This window comes from Elephantulus edwardii, unplaced genomic scaffold (genome assembly GCF_000299155.1).
Source record: "Elephantulus edwardii isolate Elephantulus edwardi_28Jun2011 unplaced genomic scaffold, EleEdw1.0 scaffold00056, whole genome shotgun sequence".
Lineage (NCBI taxonomy): Eukaryota > Metazoa > Chordata > Mammalia > Macroscelidea > Macroscelididae > Elephantulus > Elephantulus edwardii.
In genome coordinates this window covers 8,993,462-9,020,054 of record NW_006399806.1, presented here as the reverse complement: position 1 = coordinate 9,020,054, position 26,593 = coordinate 8,993,462, and the positions used below count along the sequence as shown (strand labels likewise).

Here is a 26,593-nt window from a genome sequence, read left to right as displayed (position 1 = left end):
GGGCTGGGCATGGAGAAAAGTGCAACAATGAATGAATGGAAATCCAAAATCTCTGTAAATGTTCATTAAAATTACTAAAATTTTAAAAAAAGATTCTCAATTTTTAGAGAAACTTAAAAAGAAAAATAAAATTCTTTGATTCAAGACATACTAATGTTTCTATTGAAAGGAAAAATAAAATTTTGATCTTCCTTGGAATTTTTGTCCCTGGATATTTTCTCAACAATATCTTATTATATATCCATTAGATTTTCAACACGTGTTTTATTTTGTTTACTGGAAGAATACAAAAATCAATCGACACTGATCTAGTTTTGCAAAATTTTCATTGAGATTTTTATTTACAAATAAGAGGAGCACAGTTTTGTTTGGTTTCTATTTGTGTTTTGCTCCAATGGCCTGGTGGTAAGAAGCTCTGCTACAATCCCAAAATCTTGCAGTTCGAATCCACCAGTTGCTCCAAGAGATAACGATGAGCAATCTCTTCTTTCTATTTACTAACTCTGAAAACGTGCTGGAGGCTCAGCTGTGGGTCAACAGCAAACAACAGCATAGTGTTTGTAATTTAGAAGCAACTTACTGTTACTCCCTAAAATCTTGTTGATGGGTTTTACACCTTAATCATCCCAATTCCTGGTGGAGTGTTGGGCTACTACTAATAAAATCATTAGTTTGAATCCATGAGAAACTCCTCAGGAGAAGGATGAGAGGTCTCCTCCCAATAAGATTTACAGTGTAGGAAATCCAAGGCAGAATTTCCATGAATAGCAACTGACTCTGGTTGTTAGGTGCTGTCAAGTATGACTCAAAGCAAACCTATAAACAGTCAACTCAAATCCTTCCCTATCCTGCACCCTTTTCATCATCTCTGGCATACTAGAACCCATTTCTGAAATCATGGTATCAATCTTATTGGGGATCTTTGCTCCTTTGTTGACCCTCCAGCCTTCCAAGCATGATGTCCTCCTCGAAAAAAACTTGACTAGCTACATTTCCAAAGTATGAAAGATGAAATTTAATTATCGTTGCCTTTAAGGAGCACTCTGGCTGCACTTTTTCTAAAGTATAACACTTTTTGTTCTTTTAGAAGTCTTGGGGATATTCAGTACGCTACAACTCCAAGGCATTCATTCTTCTTCTGTCATCCTTATTAATTGTTCAGCTCTCTGACATGTAGCGAGAACCCCTGGACTAAATCAGACCCATTTTTAGTCTCCATCCTGACATCACTGCTCTTCATCATTGTGGAAAAGTCCCAGACAGTTTCCCAATGCAACTCATCTTTTGGTTTCTTGACTGCTGGTACCAGCAGTGTCAATTGTTGATCTAAGCAAGATGAAATCACTAACAGCTTCATTCCTTTCCCCATCTATCATAATTTTGACTGTTGATACTATGCTAAAGCCCTTGTTTTCTTGGTGTTGAGATGTAATCCATATTGAAGGCTGTAGTCCTTGATCTTCTGCAGCAAGCATTTCATATTCTACTCACTTTCAGCAAGCAAGGTTGTATCATCTGCATAACACAGGTTGTTGATTAGTCTTCCTCTGATCCTGATGTAACTTTCTCCTTCATGGAGTCCAGTTTCATGATTTGCTAAACATACACACTGCATAAGTATGGACAAAGGATGACTCAACCCTGATGCATACCCTTCCTGATTTCAAGCCGTGGAGTTTAAGCCTTGCTTAGTTTGCACGAAAGTGTTTTTTTTTTTTTTTTTTATTTAGGTATAGATTTCTCCCAAGCACAATTATGTGTTCTGGTATTCCCATTCTTCTCAGTTTTAGCCATAGTTTAATATTATCCACAGAGTGAAATGGTCTTTGCATAGTCAATAAAACACAAAACAGACTGGTGGTAGTTATGGCTATTTTTGAGATTTTCATCCCTTAATAACAGCTAAACCTTTGACTTCAGTGAAAAGTAGGTGGTCCTGCTTCCATAAAGATTTACAGCTTTGAAAATTTACCTTGTGAGGTAGTTCTACTATGTCCTATGGTGTTGCTATAAATTAGAATTGCCTCAGGGACAATGGCTATTTCATAGATGAGGAAACGGAGGTTCAGAGAATTCAATTAATTTCCAAAAAAGTAGAGATAAGATCAACTCACAATTATCTGAGTTCACTGCTTCCAGCAGTAAATATTGACCAAATATGTTTAATATATTCATGTATTATACTCCTTTGAAAAATTAGAAAAAGTTTTCTGTTGTCAGATAATTGGTAGATCACAAATAGGAAACATGCAGAAAAAGGGAGAGTCCATCCCTTTCAATTATTCAATTAAGAATCAGCTGGTTTTTTTACACCCACCCCAGGATATCTGTGATATTATGAGTATTTAGGCTTTCTATAGGGTGATTGTCATTCTTGAGATTAATAGCTTCTTATTTGTAAGAAAATATAGTTGAGCATATTACTAATTATTGAAAAAAAACTCTCGCGGTATAATTGTGTTTTATTGTTTAATAAATTTGTATGCTTATTAAGATACAGTAATAATATTACTATCTCTACACCCTTTTTCCCCTTAAAAGCACTGCAATGTGTAAAGTACATAGTATGCATAGTAAAACTTGCAATATGGATGATGTCACTGACAGGGTCATAGTGAGATAGCATTTTATGTAGGGCCCAAAGGAGACATACATTAAATATTGATACAAATTGCTTCTAAAAGATCTGGGATTGTGTTTTTCTTGGATTTCCCAGGTCTTCTATTAGTGATGCACTAGATAAGTGGTCTTTTCCATGAAGAGACAGCCAGATACTTTAGGCTTTGTGAACCACATGGCCACTGTTAACGTATTTCTTTATTCTTGTCATTCTTTTTTATCCCTTAGTATATTATTTTAAATATATAAACAAGAGTCCTTGGGTGTTATTGTTAATACAATCAGATACTATGTGAAAGCTTGAAATATATCCAGAGATAATTCCTCGGGAGAAAATCTTAGTGCTGTACTTGTGAAAAACCAGCCACTGAAAACATTATGAACCCAACTCTGCTCTGACGCAAAGACTGACTGTCTCTGAGTCAGAATCAATGCAATAGTGATTTGTTTTAATTGTATGTGATTGGAACACATTGCACAAATGACTGAGGCCAAATAATGTGCCACCAGGGAGAGCTGGATTCAATTGTGACTATATCCACTTAGCTGGAAAATCTGAAGATCATGAAATCATTTCATCTTGCTCCAGTTTTCCTATAATGAACATTATGAATAATTTAACTCAGATAAAACAAATTTGTCAAAATAACCTACCAAATTCTAAAACCTTTTGAGAGAAATACTCTTTCGATAAAAGCTAGTCACATTTCCTCCACTTTTCTTTGCTTGTGACTTTTCTTTATCCCTTGTTCTCATGCTTTCTTCATCCCACAGACACAGAAGCAGTAGTGACACAGAGTTCTTGGATGCCACAAATGGTCAATACTGGACTAGTAGCTGAATGACTGCTAATTTAAATCCAGACAGGAACACGTCAGAAGCAAGGCCTAGTGATCTGCTTCCAAAAGGTCATTAGACATTGGCTCTTATTTCTAGAAGTTCACACATTCATTAGTCATTTAGCTTGTGTTAAGTACAACTTATAGTAACCCTATGAACTCAACAACATTTTATATTATTATTATATTGTTTCTTGTACTCATTTTTTTTCTCTCCATTTGTTCATTTATTATTTGTATCCTCTCTCAGACTTTTGGACCTAGTATTGTTTCTCTACTTTCACTGGATTAACATCACTATCAAATTGTGTGTGGTTATATTCACTCTTTTACTCTCTAGTAATTACAATCTCTTTCTCTCTCTCCTACTCATTGCGATGGAATGAGAACTAACTTACAGCTATGCTTTCACAATCATAAATCACATGAGGACACTGCCACCAGTGCCCCAGTAATTACAATATTGTTGTTGTGTACCACTGAATTAGAACCGGCTTATAGCTGATCAGATCCACTTATAGTGGATCAGATTGGGTTTTCACTCTAGTGGGTTTTCAGAGGTCATAAATTGCACAAGAGGAGATTGCCCATATTTCTCTCATGGAACAGCTGTGGATTCAAATCGCATGCCATTGAATTGACAGCACAACTCCTTACCACTAAGCTGCTAGATCTCCCTAATAATCCCTACTTTGTTACAATTCTTCTTGTCCATATTTCACAAATGGGAAAAGTCATAATGAGACAGCATTTTATGTAAGGCCCAAAGGAGACACACATTACATATTGATAACAATTATTTCTAAAAGCTTTGAATTTGGTTTTTCTTGGATTTCCCAAGTCTTCTATTAATGATGCACTAGATAAGGTGGTCTTTTCTATTAAGAATCAGCCAGATACTTAAGGCTTTGCAAACCACATGGTCTCTGCTACATATTTCATTTTTTCCCCTTTCCATTCTTTTTTATTTTATACTGTTTTGCATACAAAATTTGTATACATTGTCTTTTTCTTTTTTTTTCTTTTTCATTCTTTAAACCGAATTCATCGCTATTCATTTTGACTCATGACACCTGACCCCATGTGTTGTACAATACATCTAAGCCCCACAGCATTTTCTTGGCTATAACATTTACAGAAGCAAATTACAAGATCCTTCTCCTGTAGCTTTCTTGTTGGGTCAAATAACAGTCTTAGGTGAGTCAAAAGTCAAATTCAAACTCAACACAATCTAGAAAATTTCAGCTCACAGAAGAACCTCCACTGCGCTCCTGAGGCTGTAAATCACACCGGGAACAGACTGCTCCTATTTATCCTGCAGCTGGTGGATCTGAATCACCAGAGGGAGCCTTTTAGTTAGCTGCAAAAGACCCTGTGGTCTACTAGGTCACTAGAGCTTCCTTCCTAGGCAAGGGCAAACTGTGTGAATGAAAAAAAAAATTAAAATAAAAAAAAGAATTGACAACAGAAAATACTTTTACGGTCTCAGGCCATAAGTAAACAGTGACCGATTGTCACTGGATGGTAGTTTGGAAGGCCCTGCACTAGTGTTTGCACTCTCCTATCCTCTAGAGTAGAATGTGCTTGTAGCTCTATTGGATGTGTTACTGTTTGTTTCATAAATTCCCCATATCCACACCATTGTCAAATGCAATATAAATTTACCACGTAGTATGAATCACAAATCCAAATATTTTCTGAAAGCTTGCAAGTACTTTGAACATGGTTAAGAAAATAGGAAATAGCAGATCCTTTGGTGAACCAGAGAGTGTAGATTCCTATAAAGGCATTACATTTTTTTAAAAAGTACTGAGCTAGCCAAATAAAACTTTCCTGAGTGGCAGATTCAGTCTGTCATCAACAACTCTTGCATGGCTGCCTTGGAAAACAGGGATTCTTTTCCTCATGCCTACCAGCTATTTGATCCTAAGCCTCTACCACCACATTGCTGGGCCAGAACGAAGACTTCATCAGGCCTCACAGAAGCCACTCACAGGTACGACACAGTGCTATGTCCCACTGCAGCTCTTCTTGCCTAGGACATCCGTTTTGGATGTTGAGGGCTTAGTGGTAAAGAATTGTTCTTCCAACTTAAAGGCACATGGTTTGAATCCACCAGCTACTGCACAGAAGCAAGATGGGAATCTCCTTCTCTGCAGTTGAGGAGGGTGAGCAAGGAGTTGGTTTTGACAACACACACCACAACCAACAATAGTTGCACAGTCGGGTTAAATCAAACCTTTCATCAAACCTTCTCTGATGAGTCTTCTTTACTTTTTCTTCTTTGCCTCAGTTGTGTTATGTTCCATCAAACCATACTCACTGCCTTCCAGCTGGAATTGCCTAAAACATAGCAACTCTTCTATGGTGTTTTTGAGCCTGTAAACCTTGACTGGAGGAGGCTGCCTCCTTTTTTTTCTTTTAGTAATAGATTCTCAGATCTTTAAGTTGTTAAAATCGTGAAGTCCTTTAATGGGCCCATTATCTAGTTCTTTAAATTACTCCTGAACATTCATGCCTTGCTCTAAAGAGATAAGCCTGGTGGCATGCATTACCTCATATTTTCAAATCTTATCTTACCTGTTTTTTGTCAAGTGACAATTTTGGGAGATCTTCATGACTTCCTAAAATTCCAAATTTCTTCTCTTCATTTCTCTTTTGAAGAGAGAGCAAAATGAATACGATTGCACAGTCATTCTTAATTGCAAAACAAATTTCTCTCTCTTTTCCTTCCACATTCCCCAGTAAGTTTTCATGAAGGAAGCATTTTCTGCACCTTTGGCAAGCTCTTGGGGATTTCTGCTGCACGGTAAGTGCTCTCAGGTGATAATGCTAATTGGACCTCTATACTACACATCGAGTTACAGCAACTGAAAGGAAGAAAGCTCCACCACTCAATTAACTGAGTTCTAAAATGACTTATTTAGAATAAATTTGTGGGTAGGCTATTTTTCAAAAATTCCTACATAAAATAATGATACTAAAAGTTATACTTAAAGAATTGAGTGCTGGAGGCTTAGTGCTAAGGAATTATATTTTCAACCCAAAGGCAAGCTCTTCAAATCTGCTCCATGGGAGAAAGATGGGTGGTCTCTTCCCATGTGATTTACTGTTTCTGATAACTGGAGGATGAGCTGGTTCCTATCTGAAAATATATAACAACAATAATAGCATGACTAAAGAAGACTTTTGGAATTCTCAAAGAATTTTTAGATATTTACTCGGTCTTTAAGATGCATGTATAAATGCTATTCTCATAGGGCAGTTAAGGAAATCAAGGATCTAAGTGTCAATTATTTACTTTAGGTTCCTAAGTAATAAATGAAAAGCAGCCAGATCTAAAACACATTTCTCTTTTATTTTTATGATATTATTGTTAGGTGTATCAAATTGACTCCAAAATCTATCTACTGCATGTACCACTGAACAAAGGACAATCTTAGAACTGCAAATCTTTTACAATCATTAAGCTCACCTGTCCATCTAATGCTGTTGTTCTTAGTTATCGTCAAGTCAGAACCAACTCATCGTTGACCCTCCAGCAGGTTTTCAGAGGCAGTAAATCGCACAGAAGTAGATTGCCATCTTTCACCCACAGAGCAGCTGGTAGATTGGAACTGTCTGCCTTTGTCTGGCAGTGCAATTCCTTATCACTAAGTCCACTAGAGCTAGAACAATCCAAAACTTTGTCTGTCACCCAGCATTGTGTCTGATTATATGGTGGAGCTATTTTTTTTTAAGGCAGTCCACCATTTTGTTAGATCTTGTAGTAAGTATGTTCTTACACAGAACTAGAATAGAAATATTTGTAATTTTCGCCCACTGTCTCTTATCCCATTTAAAGTGTATGCCCATACTTAAAGGCAGAAAATATATCATGTTTCTCTTCCATCTCCTTTCTTCAAATACAACTGTCAGCTCCTTCAATTCCTCCTCAGAGGACACCATGTTCACACCCAATTCATGCTGGTCTTCCTTTTCTGGAAGCGTCTGTTACCTCACTGATCTTCCATGATGCAGTGTTCTTCCCAGCAGAGTTTTTTGCATAGAGTTGTTGTTAGGTGTTATTGAATCCATTTTGACTAAGACTCTAGGTGGCAGAGTAGAGTCTATAGGATACTGTAGATTGTAAACTTTATGGGAGAAGATGGTCAGATTCATCTTCTGCTGAGCCACTAAGTGGGTTCGAACCACTAGCCTTTCAGTTAATAACTGAATATTTAACCACTGCACCATCAGGGCTCTTTAAATCTCCTATCACACACAGCACTGCACTTGTATTCTGAGCATATTGTGATAATCCCGCCCCCTCAATCAAGCACCATCTCCACACACACACCCCCTTTTATTGCTTCTTGACATTGCATTGTCTCATGTGTTACTCCTTTGAGGTAATGTCCCTGATCTTTCTTGAACTACTGACTGACAAACCTGGTCTTGTCTCTGTGCACGTGAGCAATACTGGAGATTTTAGGAACATTATACTTTAAATTTCAAAGTTACATAAGGATCTGCTGAGTTCCTCTGAATCATAACCAGGCACTGATGCTTAACCTTGCTGTGTAAATTGAAGGTGAAGTGAGGAAAACAGCAAACAAAGGGACCTGGACTAGCTATATTTTTCAGTACCAACCCAAGTATACCTGTAGAATATTTTTTTTTATTTCACAGATTTTTGTTCAAGAATAGAACAAAAATAATATCAAAAAAAGATTAAATAAAAAAATTTCAATGTATACATGTTTGACAAATACAAGCAAGGATATCATGCTGAAATAGTGATGGCATCTGAGAATAGGTAGATATATCATTGCAAACTATATTTGTAAAGGGATATGACACAATTGTTACAGTGGATACACAGTCCTGTGTTTAAAAATATAATTCACTATGACAATAATCTGGAACAAGCCTTTTTGGATGGGCTTGGAGGAGGAGGAAGAAAATGTGCAACAAAAGAAAAAAGAAATAAAAATAAAAAAATAAGTATTAAAAATGTATATATAATTCACCAAGTACCTTGTTCATTTCTGCATCCTCCTGGAAACCTTTTTTATGATCTTGAAATAGTTCAGAAATCCATTGTTTAAGCTTCAGTAAGAGATAAAACAGGGACTTTGGACTTGGCATCAGGTTGAAGGGAACAGGTAATGTTCTTCCTTCCTCAAAATAGGAAAACCAGAGTTTGGCCCTTGCAAATTTCCACTCCACGTCCGCATCATCCTGTACAAACACACAGTAAGTCAGCAAAGACATGCGTCAGCTGAATAACTTAAGATGCTACTGACATTGTGCAGCTAGATGGGAGTAATGGAGGCAGCAATCACTCTGCTAATGTTCTTCTCACACACATGTCCCTGAAACTCTCTAAAATTTTTTCAGATTTACAGGCTACAGTTCTCAAAACTTGACTATGTTGTAAATACTCAGACAGATATAAACGTATTTTTTTTAACATCTAAAAAAAAAATACAGTACAAACTTATTCTATTAATCTGGCAAAGGTCACTTATCAATGAATTCGAGACACAGGCCAAAATCTCTGGCATAAGAACTTAAAAATATTACTCCCAATTTTTGAAGGGCCAATTTTGATCATTAACTAAAAGGAATTTTTCCAGCAGTTCGAATCCACCAGTGGCTCTGAGGGAGAAAGCTGGGCAGTCGTCTCTTGTGTATTTTTTACCGTCTCAGAAGTTAGTTCTCAGAGTTGGTTCTGACTTGACAACAATGAGTCTGAGCTTGAGTCTAAACAGATTTGGAAAAGAGTGTAACTTTTAAGGACTAATTTTTTGTATAAAATGAAAAACTCATGCTGGCATTGTATTTATAGTTTTCTTTCTTTTTAAAAATTGAATAGATATTTCTACCTTACTGACCCACTTCATCAACTTTGCATATGCAAGTAGAGATTTAAAATTTTCTGATCAAACAAATACACAAAACAAAAAGAACAAAGGACAGAAGTCCACCCATTCTTTTATCCTATAGTTGAGCTGATCCCTTAAATAATTTTAAAATGTACAGAGATGTGTATTTAGTTACTATACCTCAATTTCCTGGAAAGAACTGTTGATCATTGCAATTAACATATTTAGCAAAACAATGACCATTGTAACATTATAGACTCCATAAAGTACATAACCAATGTTTTCAATAAATTTGTGATTATAGTTGATGACCACTGATTTCACTTCAGAAAGTCCAAATATCGCCCAGAACAGTGTCTTAAAACTCTCCTCAACTCTGGAGAAAAAGAAAACAAAGGAAATAAGAAGTATAAATGAATGTAAACATTACTATAATAAAATTGAGCTTATTTAGGGTCCTTGTTAATTAATAGGCATACACTGAGTAATCATTCTTTTTTTATGGATTGTTATAAGGATATGTGCATATGAAGCAAAAATCTCAACATAAGGCATATAATAAGCACTCAATAAATGCTAGAACCATGATGCATTACCAGAGATATTGATATTTACATAAACTATACTTTTGGCAAGGTGGTTGTTGCTGTGTACCGTTGAGTTGGAAGCGACTCATAGCTGAACCTCTGGTGGGTTTTTATAGGCAGTTCCGGAGGAGACGGCCCTTTTTTCTCCCATGGAGCAACTGTGTGCCTTCGGTGTTGCAGCATTAGGCCACAGAACTCCCTAATCAAATGTATTACTTAATAAAAACACTACAATTAGTTCTTGTTGTTTTTGAGGACTGTCAATTTGGAACTGTTTCACAGCTGACCATTCAGCAAGGTTTCAGAGGTACACAGGAAGAGATTGCCCATCTTTCTCTCATGGAGCAGCTGATGGATTGGAACCAGAAACATTTAGGTTGTCAGTGCAAATTCTTACTAATAAGCCCCTATAAAGTCCCTTTTATTTCCCCTAATTATTGCTGTTAATTACTATCAAGTTGATTCTGACTCATATGTGCAAGATTAAAATTGCTGATAGGGTTTCAAGTCTGTGACCTTTCAAGAGAGGTGTCTAAGCTTCATCTCTGTAGCCTCTCATTTATACTTCCACTCATGTCTAATAACTATATTAAAACAGCCTATGTCTTAAGTAGGAAAAAAGAGATACTATTAAAACAGAAAAGTAACCCAAATCATTGATGTGTCTTCGGTAATTTCAATGTTCTGGGCAAAATTTTTGATGAGTGTTAGCCTATATTCTTTTAACTCAGGTGACTTCATTTCTCTAACAAACTGAATTTTTAGTGGAACATGAGAAACAAGAGGTTATGCTTCAGTGGATACTTTTCATTGTGATGCTGAAGACATATTTTTTTAAACAATCTATTTCAAGCATACTTCAAAAAAAGGTAATATACCATGGAGAACTTAAATAAAAATTCATGTCACCGTAGAGAACTTGACTTTTTCCAGTGGTAGAATTCAACAGAAGATAATAAGAAAGGTAGCTGTTCTCATACGCAGTGTTTATGTGTATGATGTAGTCGATTGATTTTTCAAAATGGTTTTCCTAGTCAATTGACTTTGACCTCTACTATATGACTGAAGTGGGAGTGGGGGAGGACTATGCTAACTATAAGAATGATGTGAATTGAATTGAGAATCCAGAAATCAGCCCATCCACCTATGGTCAACTGATTTTTGACAAGGAGATGAAATCAGTTAGGTGGGGAAATGACAGCCTTTTTAACAAATGGTGCTGGCAAAATTGGGAAGCTGTATGCAGAAGACTCAAACAAGATCCACACCTCACTCCATATACAAAAACCAACTCAAGGTGGATCATGGACTTAGGACTAAAACCAAGGACTATAAACTTCATTCAAGAAAAACTTGGAAGAACTTTAGTGGTCCTAATCCACAACATAAAAAGTCTTCCAAGTATCCTGGAAAATCTACAACCGGGAGAAGATAAAATAGATGAATGGGACCTTCTAAGAATCAAATCCCTATGCACATCCAAAAACTTCTCCAATAGAGTAAAAAGGGAAGCCACAGACCGGGGAAAAAATATTTGGTAATGACATGTCAGATAAGGGACTTATATCCGGAATTTATAAAATACTTGAACACCACAATAAGATAAAGGTAAACAATCCATTAGAAAAGTGGGCACAGGATATGAACAGACACTTCACTGAAGAAGACATTCAGATGGCCAACAGGCACATGAAGAAATGTTCAAAGTCCCTAGCCCTAAGAGAGATGCAAATCAAAACAACTATGAGATAACATCTCACCCCAGTAAGAATAGCAAAATAGAACAGCAAGCAACAAATGCTGGCAAGGATGTGGAGAAACTGGAACTCTTATTCACTGTTGGTGGGAATGTAAGATGGTGCAACCATTGTGGAAGGCGGTGTGGCGCTTTCTCAAAAAATTGCAAATAGAGATACCATTTGACCCAGCAATCCCATTACTGGGAATATATACCTCAGAGAGACCATGTCTGCCATCCAAGCAGATATATGCACACTAATGTTTATTGCAGCTTTGTTTACAATAGCAAAGAGTTGGAAGCAGCCTAAGGGAACATCAACAAATAAATGGGTAGAGAAGCTGTGGTATATCCACACAATGGAATACTACGCAGCATTAAAAACCAAGGAACTCATGCAATATTATTCAAAGTGGGTGACCCTGGAGGACATTATGCTGAGTGAAATATCTCAGTCACAAAGAGACAAATATTGCATGGTGCCACTGTTGTAGAATGGGTCTGACATCAGGGTGGGGGTATGACAGAAAAAACTGGATAAATTGTGTATGTTGTGTTGAAACAGATGAGGGAAAGAACAGATTGGAAGTGATATATGATTGAGTATTGCGGTTGGCACAGGAGTCCAGAATTAAGGTTGCATAGAGAAGTGTACTCGGGGTGGGGGGTGCGGGGGAAGGGACATGGGAATTGTATACTAATGAAGGAATTTTATTTTCTCTTCGGAGGGGGAAGCGAGCTGGTGGGGAGGGTTGGGCAGGGAGAAAAGTGTGGCAATGAATGAATGGAAATCCAAAACCTCTGTAAATGTCTATTAAAATTAATAATAATGAATTCCTGTGCTAACCATAATACTCAATCATATATCACTTCTAATCTGGTCTTTCCCTCATCTGTTTCAATACAATATACATAATTTATCCAGCACAGGAATTCAGAATTAAGGCTGCATAGAGAAGTGTACTCGGGGTGGGGGGTGGGGGGAAGGGACGTGGGGATTGTATACTAATGAAGGAATTTTTTTTTTCTCTCTCTTTGGAGGGGGAAGCGAGCTGGTGGGGAGAGGTGGGCAGGGAAAAAATTGCGGCAATGAATGAATGGAAATCCAAAACCTCTGTATAAAAAAAAATAATAAAAAACCGAAAAAAATTAATAATAATGAAAAAGAAAAGAATGATGTGAATTGCTCCTTTTGTTTGGGTACATGCAAATAGGGTGTGTTGATTGGCAATGAGGGGACTGGTTGGTATTGTCATTGGGTCAGAGTTTAAATTGAGCAGGTTTAGAGGCAGAAAATGGTAATCTAGCTACCAGCAAGAAAGAGTGGAGAGTCCAGTGTGCATTCTTCTAGACCAGAGGTTCCTGTAGAGTCTGACTGGGTCCTACATGAGAACAGCAGCAGCATCAGAGAACCAGAGACTGACGGGAGAGACTGTTGAACTAGGACTGCTGCCTCACATTGCTAACTGAGCCAGAACCAAAGCCAGCCGCCTTTGCCTAAGCTTGTTGGAGGACTGGAGGTGACACCATAATTGGTGGGACTAAGAGCACTTTGTACATACATAGGGTTTTCAGAGGCCTGCTATTTCAGAAGTGGATGGCCATTCCTTCTTCCTAGTCTGTCTTAATGTGAATGTTCAGATTTAGAGAAGCGCCAGACAGACCAGCAAGTTAAACGTATATCCCTTATTGTGGAGTTAACTTTAGTGTCGGTGTTGTCCCTGCCTTTCTCACACGCGTCTTTACCCACTTATTTCCCTGCTCCACCATCCACCAGGATACCCATCCACTTCTACCCTCTCCCTTCACATCTATCTCCCTTTGACCAGCCCTCCATCTAATAACTTATATATGAAGCGTCCATGGCTTCTGTGATTCCAAACACATCAGCTGATGGTAGTTCAATATGTTGGGATCAATGTCTCTGAAGTTTAGTCGTAATGTTTCCCGAGCAAAGGTGATGCATCCTGTAGAACTGATGTGTAGATAGGCTTTTCTGGGCCCGAGGGCGGGAACGAATGTTGCGCGCGGTTTTTGCATCTTCGATTACCTGGGAAGATGGGAGGGGTCTGAGACTGGCCTCTAAGCTACCCAGCTTTCAGCTAGTCGGACGCCTGTACCCTGGAAAGGGTTAAACCGGTGGCTCCTCGGAGGCAAGGATTCTGAGGCTCCGTCTAACATACTTTGGACATGTTGTGAGGAGAGACCGGTCCTTAGAGAGGGGCATCATGCTTGGGAGGGTGGAGGGACAGCGCAGGAGGAGGAAGGCCCTCTATGAGGTGGATTGATTCAGTGACTGGGATAATTGGGATGGGAGTGTCAGAGACAGTGTGATTGGCACAGGACAGAGCGGAGTTTAGGGCTGTTGTACATAGGGTCGCTATGAGTCGCAAGTGACTCGATGGCACATAACAACAACAACGACAAGAGCACTTTAGGGGGTGTGGGTGGCACAGTGTATATAGTTTCACTGCAAACACAAAGGCTTCACTTTTCTAGCAGTTCAAAGCTACACTTCGTTCCTCAGAAGAAAGATGGTCAATCTCTTCCCATGCAATTTTACAGCCTCACAAGCCACGTGGAGGGTTAGTGACGAGTCAGCATGGACTTGATAGCAATAGGTTCAAGAGTTTTAATCCTGCAGGTCAAAGGATTGTCAGGCACAACTTGATTTGTCCTAACTGAAGAATTGCATCCTATTTCCTTCTTGTGTTGTGACCTGTTACCTTCCCTAACAAGTTCCATAATTGTTAAGTACTGTCTATAAGTTCTGTGTGGACATTGCAATGTGTTAGAGGTCCCATAAGCAGAGCACTGAAAGCCTCAGAGTTAGAAGTGATAGAAATAGGTGAAGGAGTATGGGAGCATCTCTGACCTCATAGGAACCGGTTTTGTGTTGTGGATGGGGGCTGCTTCCCTTTGTAAAGTTAGTAGAGGTCAGACACAACTGTCCTGATACTGGCCATACTGTTATTGCACAAGAAGCTGACATGACTCAAGGTAAGAGCTACAGCCAGAGTTATAGGAGCTACAATCACTAGATAAGTTTTTAAGCCCTCACTCTCCCACAAATTAGCTAGCCAACATTTATCAAATTAACTAACTTTTCTGAATTGCAGCCTGCTCTCTTTGTGAAATGGAAATAAGAAAATGATACCTGTGAAGTATCTATCATAGCATAAAACAAACAAAAAAATTGGCACTTTTAGCTCTTTTGAATGATTTTTAAATCATCTAAATTTTCTGGACCAAAAACCCCACCAAACCTAGAGATGAAGTCTTTATCAAACAATTATTTATCCATGGACATATGTGAACATTATAATTATAATTAAAGCTATGACTTATTTAACTTGCATTTAATCTGCTATCACTTTCATGAGGGCACATACGTTGTGAAGGCTTCATTTTGCTTTGCACCACGGTAGTAGGAGTAGAGATTGAACATTCCAATCATAAAGGCCACAAACACCATGATAAATATCACCATGAACTTGAAGATGTCTTTCACTGTTCTTCCAAGTGATATTTGTAGAGGCCCAAAGCTTTCATTTGCTGGTAAAATATAAGCTATCCTGGAGAAACTTAAAACCACAGCAATTGCATAAAGACCTTCAGATATAATTTGAGGATCAGAGGGGTCCCACTTTATCCTGGCTAGGAAAAAAAAGAAACAAAAAAAAAAGTTTTGGTGAGTTTCCGTAAGTTATTTTTAGTCAGGTAAATTTCTTCTGGGTCAGAAATATAATTCCAACTACCATCAAGTTTCTTAATGAAGGTTTCTTTATGAAAGAGTTTCTTAGGTGTCAGGCACACTTGAACTTCTAAATTTATTGAGAAGATAACTTTCTTGTTTGGATAACAATTTTCTATAAGAACATAACATAATATTTATGATCTCAGCCTGTGGACTCATCTAAATATGTAGACATATTTCATTTTATATGTACATATTAGAAGAATGAATGGAAATTATTTAACCTTATTTAACTCTACTTAAAACATCTTAAAAACAAGGTGATACATACCTATACCAATAAGATCTCTTATATACTATAATTAAATAAGACAACCTACATGTAGTGTTTAGAAAGTATTTGACAATTAAAAAATGGTAGCTTGAAATATTCAATCTTGAACAATAATGATAAAAGCAATCTAAGTGATTTTTAGTTCTTAGGTTATCTGTAGCTCTTTAAATATGTGGATCACTTGTGGCTTTTAAACATACTAGAAGCAATATTACTGGTCATTAAAATAATTCTATTTTTATGATAAAATGAAATAATTATTCTGATACGATTATGTTAGGAAATAAAAAATCCATTATGAAGAAAGATATAGAGCAAAAAAATAGGATTATAAATTATATTTGCTTACTTCCTGAGTAATGGAGTTAGATGGAGTTAGAGAAGGATAACAAGAAACTAATAAAAGCAGTTTCCTTTTTCATATTGTTTTGAATGAAATGCTGACTATAAATAGATAACTTTGAGAAATTTAAGCTCTCATGGGAGATAGATGGGAAATCTCCTTCTAGGCAATTTACAGCCTCTACACGCTTAATCAGCTGTGAGTTGGTTTTGACTGGTCAACACTTAACAACTACAACATATTAAAAAACAAAAAGTTAAACTGCTGCCCCAGCTGATAATAGAAAGAGAGCAAAGAAAGAAAAATCTAAAGAGTCAGATGATGACATGAGTTTTGACATTTTTTACTAAACTCCTTTTGTAAAATTTTCAATTAAAAGCTAAACCCTTTAACAAAATAAACAAATATTACCCTACAGTGTGCTGTTAAGTCAACTGCAATTCATGGTGACAATCAAGGGTAGACTAGAAATGCCTCTTTAGGTTACTTGAACTGTAGATTCTTATGGAAGTAGGGCGTGGACTGCCATGTCATTCTCCTGTGAAAAGGCTGTTAGAAACTTCATTCCAAGTTTCTTTGAGAAGAGATTTTCCTTAAGGACAGAACTCATTTTCATCCCTTAGTTATGCCCATCCTGGAGAGGTAGAGTGCTCTAATTCTTAATTAGCATGAATAACTGGGCAAAACATTTTACTTCTCTTAGGTGATGGTTTACCTTTTGCATTATCTTTCTAATTTCTCCACTAGTTCAAAGTCAGGGTAGGAAATGTTGTTTTTCATTAGAGGTCCTCTGAAAGGCAACAATGTCTTGCTTTCACATAGTCTTTACATCTTAAATGGAAATGGTACTCAAATATGAGTTCTTTTTAAAACACAAGATAGGGGGAAATCCTAGATAATTGGAATGTATTGATCCAAGAGATAAAAGAGAGGATTCTTGTGATTAAGAGAAGTTTCTATCCAGTAGAGAAATCAAAGGAAAGAGCATTATTATTCAGACACAGATGCTTAAAAGAAGCTGGAAACTGACCATGAAGCTGGACAGTAATCAAATTATGACTGACATCTGCTGCATAAGGAAATTCTGAATTCTTTATTAACTTAGAGTCTTTGTATACTGTAAACTCACCCAGATTATAGTACTTCACATTGTCTCCCAGTGTAACTTTTGTCAAGTCCTTCAAAGTGTCATTTGCATCAATGATGCTCTGGGCTTTAGAAGCATGCCAAAATGCCATGAATCTTGCAATGAAAGATGCTGCAAAGATTGCTAACATGCCAAAATCAAGCATGTTCCACAATTCAAATAAGTATTCCTTGGGGCCTTGAGTCCAGATTTCTTTGCATTCAGCCCATATCATTCCTGCATTGGAAAAGGTTAGATATATCAATTCCACTTCATTCCAAGTTTAACTCAATGAAACACATTAAATAGGAAAGATCTCAGACTAACATTAAAAATCCTCCAAAATGTGGTTCTAACCAGTTTATCCAACTGAAATTCTTACATTGTCATAAAGTTCATTGTCCATTGTTCAGCTACATCATTGTATTTCCTGAAAGCAGCATCCATGTATATATATCCAAAATAGAAAAAGAAATCATGGGACTTTTACAGATGGAAGGTTATGAAGCTATTTTTTGTTGTTGTTATTGTTGTTGTTGTTATGTGCCATCACATCATCTGTGAGTCATAGTGATCCTATGTACAACAGCTCTGAAGCTTGCCCTATCCTGAGCCTGTCTCACTGACTCTGACATACGTACTCCCATTGCCCCAGTTACTGTATCAATCCATCTTATCCGGGATCTTCCTTTCCTACATTTTCCCTCCATCCTTCTGAACATGATGTCCTTCTCTAAGGACCAGTCCCTCTTGACTATGTGCCCAATGTATGTGAGATAGAGCTTCAAAATCCTAGATTCCAAGGAGAAACTTGGTTTTACCCTCTCCAGGACAGACCTATTTTTTTTCTTGGTGGTCCATGGTATGTTCAAGACTTCTACAGCACCACAATTGAAGGCATCAATTCTTCTTCTGTCATCCTTAGTCATCGTCTGGCTCTCTGATGCATAACAATTACAGTGACTATGGCCTGGATCAGGCACATCTTAGTCTCTAGACTGACATCGTTGCTTCTCAGTACTTTGGAGAGGGCCCTGACAGTAGATTTTCCCAGTGCTATTCGTCCTTTGGCTTTCTGGCTGCCCATACCAAGAATGTTGATTTTGGAGCCAAAAAAGCTGTAATTGTTAACCACCTTAATCTCTTCTCCATCTATCATGAAGCTCCCAAATGGTCCATTGGTGAGAATCTTTGTCTTCTTGATGTTGAGCTTCAATCAACCTGCAGCAAGCACTTCCAGTTCTCCTCAGTTTTGGTAAGCAAAGTTATGTCATCTGCATAATGTAGGTTTTCTATGAGTCTTCCTCCAATCCTGATGATATATTCCTCCACAGAAAGCCCAGCCTCCCAAATGATTTATTCTACATATAATATAAATTGAACAGTCATGGAGACAGGACACATCCCTCATGCACTCCTTTCCTGATTTTTCATCCTTGCATTGTTTCTCTGCTTTGTTCTGAGGACTGCTTCCTGGTCCAAGTATAGCTTTTACACAAGCACAATCAAGTGTTCTGGGATTCCTATTCTCCTCAAGGTTAACCACAATTTGTTGTGATCCACACAGTCAAATGCCTTTGTGTTGGAGAATGTTAGGGAAGAAGGGAGGGTCTCTGGCCTGGACAGATCACCTAGCTCCGGATAAGTGCAAGCCTTTATTATGGGGTAGAGAGAACTCTCCTGTGTTTGGCTGTACCAGCTTGAGAAAGCTTGCCACCTGGGAAGATGGCTGCTGCATCTGTTGAGGTGGAAGTAGTCCGCATGAGGCTGAGGTTCTCCAATCCAATCTGCATGTCCTATGTCTGTAAACCCACCCTATCCAGTCTTCCTGTTTACTTACTTGTATATAAGTGTGCTGCAGCATCCAATAAAATTGAGCTAGATCAACTATCTGAATTGCTCCCAGAGTGGTGTGTCTCCATCGTGCTTACCCCCATCAGGGTGTTGCTGTTCATTGCTAGTGAACGGACAGTGTCACCTTTGCATAGTCAATGAAACACAGATAGACATTCTTGTAGTACTCTTTCCTTTCTGCTAAGATCCATCTGACATTGGCTATAATGTCTCTAGTGCCACAACCTCTTCTAAACTCAGCTTGCATTTCTGGTAGTTCTCTGTTAATGCATAGTTCCAGAAATTTTTATGTAATCTTTTGCAGGATTTTGCTTCTGTGTGATACTAAAGATATTGTTCAATAATTTGCACACTCTGTTTGGTCACCTTTTTTTTTTTTTTTGGAATGGGACTAAATATGGATCTCTTCCAGTCAGTTGGCCAGGTAGTTATCTTCCAGATTTCTTGACACAACCTGAAGAGCATGTCCAGGGCATCATCTGTTTGTTGAACTATGTCAATAGGTATTCTATTAATTACTGGGGCTTTATTTTTTGCCAAGTCCTTCAGAGAAGTCTGAACTTCCTCTTTCATACCATGGCATAATGGCCATGAGACTGAGTCTCATAGACCATGTTGCTATTGTTGCTGCTGTGTGTTGTTGAGTTGGAACCAACACATAGTTGACCCTTCAACAGGTTGTCAGAGACAGTAAATGGCATAGGAAGAGATTTCTCATCTTTTTCCTTCAGAGAAGCTGGTGGATTTAAACCATGTGCTTTTGAGATGGCAATATAGATTCTTAACAGTAGGCCACCAAAGTTCTCTTGTAGATCATAACAATAAGAATTTTAATGGACTATCTGCCTCAGCTCTCTGAGAGCTGAACAATGAATAAGGATGACAGAAAAAGAATTGATGCCTTTGAACTGTGGTGTTGAAAAAGAGTACTAAATATCCATGGACTGTCAAAAGAACAAACAGGTATGTTTGAGAGGAAGATTTTCATTGACATGGATTGACACAGTGACTGCTGCAAGGGGCTCATTGTTATCATTAGGTGTCATTAAGTTGAGTACAACTCATAACAATCCTATGAACAACAGATCTGAACCTTGTCCTATCCTGTGCCATCTTCACAATCTTTGACACACTCCAGACCTTTGCTGCAGTCAATGTATTAATTTGGTTGAAGATCTCTCTCTCCTTCACCATTCTTCCACCTTTCCAAGAATGATGTACTTCTTCAAGGAATAATCTCTCTTAGCAACATGTCTTAAGGATATAAGATGAGGCTTCCTCAATTTTGACTCCAAGAAGCCTTCAGCTACAACTTTTCAAGACATATCTGTTTGTTCTGTTGGCAGTCTGTGGGGTTTTCAATACTCTTCTCCAAGTTCAAAGGCATCAACTCTTCTTCTGTCATCCTTACTCATTGTCCAGCTCTCAGATTCATAGCAAGTGACTGAAAATACCATGGCCTCAATCTGATTCACCTGATACTTGATACTGGTTTGCAATGAGCTCAAGTCTGTAAGAAATAATGATGGCACAGGATAGTTTAGGTTTCAGATCTGTTATTCACAGGGTCACTATGAGTCAGTTGTACTTGACTCAACAGTACCTAATAATAACACAACATTAACAAGAATTCTGGATTCTGACAAGAACTGGTGCCTCTTCCCCGCAACCATGGTTCCCACAGACTGTTCTTAGCACTAAGTGAGATCACCCATTCTTAGAGATCTGAACCTGATTTGATGACTGACTGACTTTGGTTTAAGGACTTCCTGATGACCTTGCCAAACATTCCTTAGGTTGCATGGAGATCTGCCATGCTTCTCCTCAAACTTTCTTCCCTCTCTCTTTCTCTTGGGCTCAGATTTCACATCAGTGTAATATCCTCACAGTCTTCTTTGACTCCTTTCCCATATTTTCTCACAAGCCTTCCCTTAATAATTCTAATGAATCCATTTTGCCATCTGTTTCTTAAAAAATCTAAACTAACACATGTTGGGAAATGTTTAAGTCTTAATGCCAAGAAAAAAAATGAAAATGTTATGTTTTTCTAGTGCATTAAAATAAGCAGTAGGCATTATATTTACAATAAGTAAAAGAGTAGAAAGGTTTATAGGCACAAGTATTCATGCTGCTAAGGGTGACAGGTCAGAGGAGGAAGAAACTCAACAAGATGCACTGACACGGGATGGTGACATTGTGATGGTGCAGAACTGAGTGAGGTTCCCATTAGTTGTTCAAAGGGTCACTATGAGTTATAGTCGACTCAATAGCACCTTACAACAACAGCAATTAGGAAGGATACAGTGGAGACCTGAAAATATGGAGTAATGTTAGGCATGGACAAATAGTGATCAATTTTATAAAACACACCTTATGGAAATAACACGATGAAACACAATGTGAATAGAGGAATGCATGAAATATATAATATATAAATGAAACACAATGCATACAAATTGTGTATACAAACCAATGTTGTTGTTGCTGTTGTTAGGTGCTGTCGAGTCGCTTGCAACTAACAACAGCCCTAAACTCTGTTCTGTCCCATGCCAATCTCATTGTCTCCAACACTCTCATCCTGATTACACTAGTCACTGAATAAATCCATCTCCTAGAGGGACTTGCTCTCCTGCGCTTGCCCTCCACCCTCCCAAGCATGATGCCCTTCTTCAAGGACCGGTCTCTCCTTTCAACATGACAAAAGTATGTCAGGCAAAGCCTCAGAATCCCTGCCTCCAAGGAGCAGCCCAGTTTCACCCTCTCCAAGATGAATCTGTTTTCTTGGCGGTCCATGGTACATTCAATACACTTCTCCGTCACCAAAACTCAAAGGCATAAATTCTCCTTCTATCCTCCCTAGTCATTGTCCAACTCTCTGACACATAACATGTGATTGCAAAGACCATGGCCTGTATCAGACGCACCTTAGTCTCCAGAGAGACACCACTGCTCTTCAGTACTTTAGAGAGGTCTCTAATAGCAGACTTTCCCGTCGCAATACGTCTTTTAATTTCCTGGCTGCTGGTGCCAAGACTGTTGATTGTGGAGCCAAGCAAACTAAAGTTGTTAACAATCTCAATCACTTCACCATGCATCCTGATGCTACCAATTGGTCCAGTGGTGAGAATCTTTGTCTTTTTGACATTGAGCCTCAGTCCATACTGAAGGCTGCAGTCCTTGATCCTCTGCAGCAAGTGCATGAGGTCCTCCTCAGTTTCAGCAAGCAGGGTTGTGTCATCTGCATAACGCAGATTGTTAATAGATCTTTCACCAATCTTGAGGCCGCATTTCTCCTCATAGAGCCCAGCCTCCTGGATAATCTGTTCTGCATACAGGTTGAAAAGGTACGGAGACAGGACACATCCCTGGCATACACCCTTCCCAATTTTGAACCATGCAGTGTTTCCTTGCTCTGTTATGACGACTGCCTCTTGGTCCAAGTATAAGTTTCACATTAGAACAATCAAGTGTTCTGGGATGCCCATTATTCTCAGAGTCAGCCACAGTTTGTTATGATCCACACAGTCAAACGCCTTTGCATAATCAATGAAGCACAGATAGACATTCCTCTGGTACTTCCTGCTTTCAGCCAAGATCCATCTAACATTAGCTACAATATCCCTAGTACCACGACCCCTCTAAACCCAGCCTGGACTTCTGGCAGTTCTCTGCTGATGAGCTGTTCCAGTCATTTTTGGATAATCTTCAGCAGAATCTTGCTTGCATGTAAAATCAACGATATTGTTCTATAGCTTCCACACTCTGTTGGGTCGCCTTTCTTTGGAATGGGAACAAATATGATCTCTTCCAGTCAGCTGGCCAAGTGGTTGTTCTCCAGATTTCTTGACACAACTTAGTGACCACGTCCTGGGCAGCATCTGTTAACTGAAATATGTCAATTGGTATGCCATCTATTCCTGGGGCCTTATTTTTTGCTATTTCCTTCAAAGCAGCTTGAACTTCTTCCTTCATCACCATAGGCTCTTGCTCATATGTTGTTTCATTAAATTCTTCTGTGTCTGCCAATTCCTTTTGATACAATGACTCAGTATATTCTTTCCATCGTCTTTTAATACTTCCTGGATCATTTAATATTCTTCCTAAAGCATCCTTGATTATAGAAACTCGAAGTTTGAATTTGTTCTTCAGTTTCTTGAGCTTAAGAAATGCTGAGCGAGTTCGGCCCTTTTGATTTTCTGACTCCAGCTCCTTGCACATTTCATAAAAATAATTTTTAAAAAACAACCATAGCATTAATAATAGTAATTCCTTGCTGGTAAAATAATAAATACTACAGCAAGTCAAGGGCACATGTTTAACATCAAGTAATCAGAGACTTGTCTCCATTTAATAACTTTTGGATCTTTGGCAAGATATTTAAACATGTTAAAGATATTTAAACATGTTAAACAATTTATAAAATAGCGATGAGAATCATTATACCTGTGTTATAAGGTCATTGTTGTAGTTTTTGTTTATTGCCTTGGAGTCGAGCACGACTCATAGCAACTCTATGAAAAAAAGGCCTGAAGCCCTCTATAACTATCGACATTTATCAAAGTTATCAGAGTTTCCAGAGGTATGTTATTTAGGAAGTGCATGTCACTGCTGCTGCCAAACCTATCATAGTATAGACTTGAAGGAAAGAAAATGTAAAGTTCATAGCACAGGATCTAGGACTTGGAAGAAGAATAACTTTGTTAAACATTTACCACTTTGGCATATAGTTCCTTTCTTAATTTGAAGAATGTCAATTAAAAGCTATTTTTCTCCCTAATATTTTTATGTTTTTCTACACTGTGCTATTGAACCCCTGCTAAGATCCATCTGAAAAAATATTATCTAAATCCCAACAACCAATAGGGGTCTACTTCAACCAAGAAGTGTTTCATGGTTCCCTTGCTGAAATGGAGCGTTCTGGTGACACAGTTTGTAGTGTATTGGTATTGTAACCAATAAGCTGCCAGCTTAAATCCATTAGCTGCTTTGAGAGAAAAAGCAGGGAAGTCTTTTTCCACAAAGACTTAAACCACAAAATTCAACTACACACGTAGGAACAGACTGGACAGCAGTGGGTGTGGTGTATGTTTGATTTTGGTTTTTCCCCTTTTGTGAGGGGTAGCTTAAATTCGTCATATCTATCCTGCAGCATGCAAACATCCTCACATTTGTCATGAACTTCTCCAACAAACTTGCCTTCAATATAAGTAGCTTTGGTATAATTTTCAATGGAGAATGACTAAAAGCATTTTCCTTGCAAACAGGTAGCAAGCAGGTAAGGATGTCCACTCTCACCAATTCTCTTCAGTATTTTATTGGAAGTACTTGCTGGGGCAATACAACAAGAGACGGATATAAAGAGCGTCCAGACAGGCAAAGAGATGGTTAAACTGTTGTTATATGCAGATGATATGATAGTGTACACAGAAAACCCCAAGGAATCGAAAACAACAAAACCCTGTTAGAGCTGATACAGTAATTTAGCAGAGAGGCAGGATATACGATCACTTTCTAAAACTCATGTGGAATTCCTCTACACAAAGAGAACTCAGAGAAGGAAACTAAGAAAGCAATACCATTTACAATAGATAACCACAAATTATGATATTTTGGTGTGAATCTAACTAGAGACACAAAAGACCTGTACAAAGAAAACTACTGAACATTTCTGCGAGACACAATAAAAGACATAAATAAATGGAAAAAAATGTGCCCTGTTCATGGATAATGGATAGGAAGACTCAATTTTGTGAAAATGACAATCCTAAGAGAGGCAATCTACGTGTTCAACACAATTCCAATTGTTTTTGTTGTTGTTATGTGCCATCAGGTCACTTGCGACTCATAGTGACCCTATGTACAAGAGCCCTAAACGCTGCTCTATCCTGTGCCAACCTCACCGTCTCAAACACATTCATTCCCACCACTCTACTCACAGAACTGATCCATCTCATAGTGGGTCTTCCTCTCCTGAACCATCCCTCCACTCTCCCAAACATGATGTCCCTCTCCAAGGACCAGTCCCTCCTTGCAACATGCCCAAAATATGTCAGATGAAGCTTCAGAATCCTTGACTCCAAGGAGCATTCTGGCTTCACCCTCTCCAGGGAAAACCTGTTTTTGCTCCTAGCAGTCCGTGGTATATTCAACACTCTTCTCCAGCACCACAGCTCAAAGGCATCCATTCTCTTTCTATCATCCCTATTCACTGTCCAACTCCCCGATGCATAGCACATAATTGCAAAGACTATAGCCTGGATCAGGCACACCTTAGTTTCCAGCCTGACATCATTGCTCTTCAGTATTCTTGAGAGGTCCTTCACAGCTGACTTTCCCAGTGAAATTCGTCTCCTGATTTCCTGGCTGCTGTTACCAAGAGTGTTGACTGTGGAACCAAGTAAACTAAAACAGATACCAAATTCATTTTTCAAGGAGATTGAAAGGTAAATGAGCAAGTTTATTTGGAGGAGAAAGAGACATTGAATAAGTAAAGCACTTCTGAAAAACAAAAATGAAGTGGGAGACACAGCACTCAATGACCTCGAAATCTACTACACAGTGGTAGTAGCCAAAAGAGCATGGTACAGGTCAAATGACAGGCACATAGACTAATGGACCATGATTGAGAACACAGAAATAGACCTATCTATCTATAGACAACTAATATTCGACAAGTAAATAACACCTATTAAATGGAGAAATGACAACCTCTTCAACAAGTGGTGCAGGCAACACTGATCTATCTGCTCCCTACAAAAAGCTGAAACAAGATCCACATCTCACACTATATACAAAAATAAAATCAAGGCGGATCAGAAATCTGGGAGTAAACCCCAAAACCATAAGTTCATCGAAGATAAATTGGGATCAAGCTTTGAGAACCTAGTTTATAATATAAAGAGACTGCCTAATGCACAATCTGAAGAGGATAAAATTGATGAATAAGACATTCTAAACATTAAAGCCCTGTGTGCATCAGAAACTTTTCCAGCACAGTGAAAAGAAAACCTAAGGAAATGGAGGGGGGGGTGCATTTGGCAATACCATTTCAGACAAGGGTCTCGTATCAAAACTTTATAGAATCCTACAGGGCCTTCACAAGAGAAAGACTGATAAGAAAAAACAGGCAAAAGACATGGAAAGGATTTTCACAAATGAAGATATTTGAATGGCAAACAGCTACATTAAGAAATGCCAAAAACCACTGGCAATAAGAGAGATGCAAATCAAAACCACAATGAGATACCATCTCACTCCAGTAGCAGTGGTAAAGTTTAACAGGACAGCAAGTAATAAATATCGGAGAGGATGTGGCAAGATAGGAACTTTTCTATACTGTTGGTGGGATTGTAAAATCGTACAACCACCCTGGAAGGCTGTTTCGCATTTCTTCAGGAAGCTAAACATAGACATTCCATATGACCCAGCTATTCCACTCTTTATAACATGACTCAAGAGAATGAGAACTGAGGGACAAATGGAGATTGGTACACCAATGTTCACAGCAGAGATATTCATCATCACAAGAACATGGAAACAGCCCAAATGTCCAACCACAACTGAATGAATTGAGAAATTATAGACAT

The 26,593-nt window shown here is 38.3% G+C and overlaps 1 protein-coding gene across 3 annotated transcripts in view; it reads right to left on the bottom strand.

The window, feature by feature from the left end:
• The window catches only part of TRPC6 (transient receptor potential cation channel, subfamily C, member 6), a 219,791-nt gene that overhangs the window by 40,258 nt on the left and 152,940 nt on the right, over positions 1-26,593 (bottom strand). For all 3 annotated transcript variants that reach the window (XM_006887322.1, XM_006887323.1, XM_006887324.1), the window contains 5 exons: positions 17,157-17,390; positions 15,046-15,310; positions 9,509-9,704; positions 8,478-8,681; positions 6,039-6,113 (listed from right to left, as the gene is read on the bottom strand). In XM_006887322.1, coding sequence (XP_006887384.1) covers positions 6,039-6,113; positions 8,478-8,681; positions 9,509-9,704; positions 15,046-15,310; positions 17,157-17,390 — 974 coding nt within the window. The remainder of the gene's footprint in view (positions 1-6,038; positions 6,114-8,477; positions 8,682-9,508; positions 9,705-15,045; positions 15,311-17,156; positions 17,391-26,593) is intronic.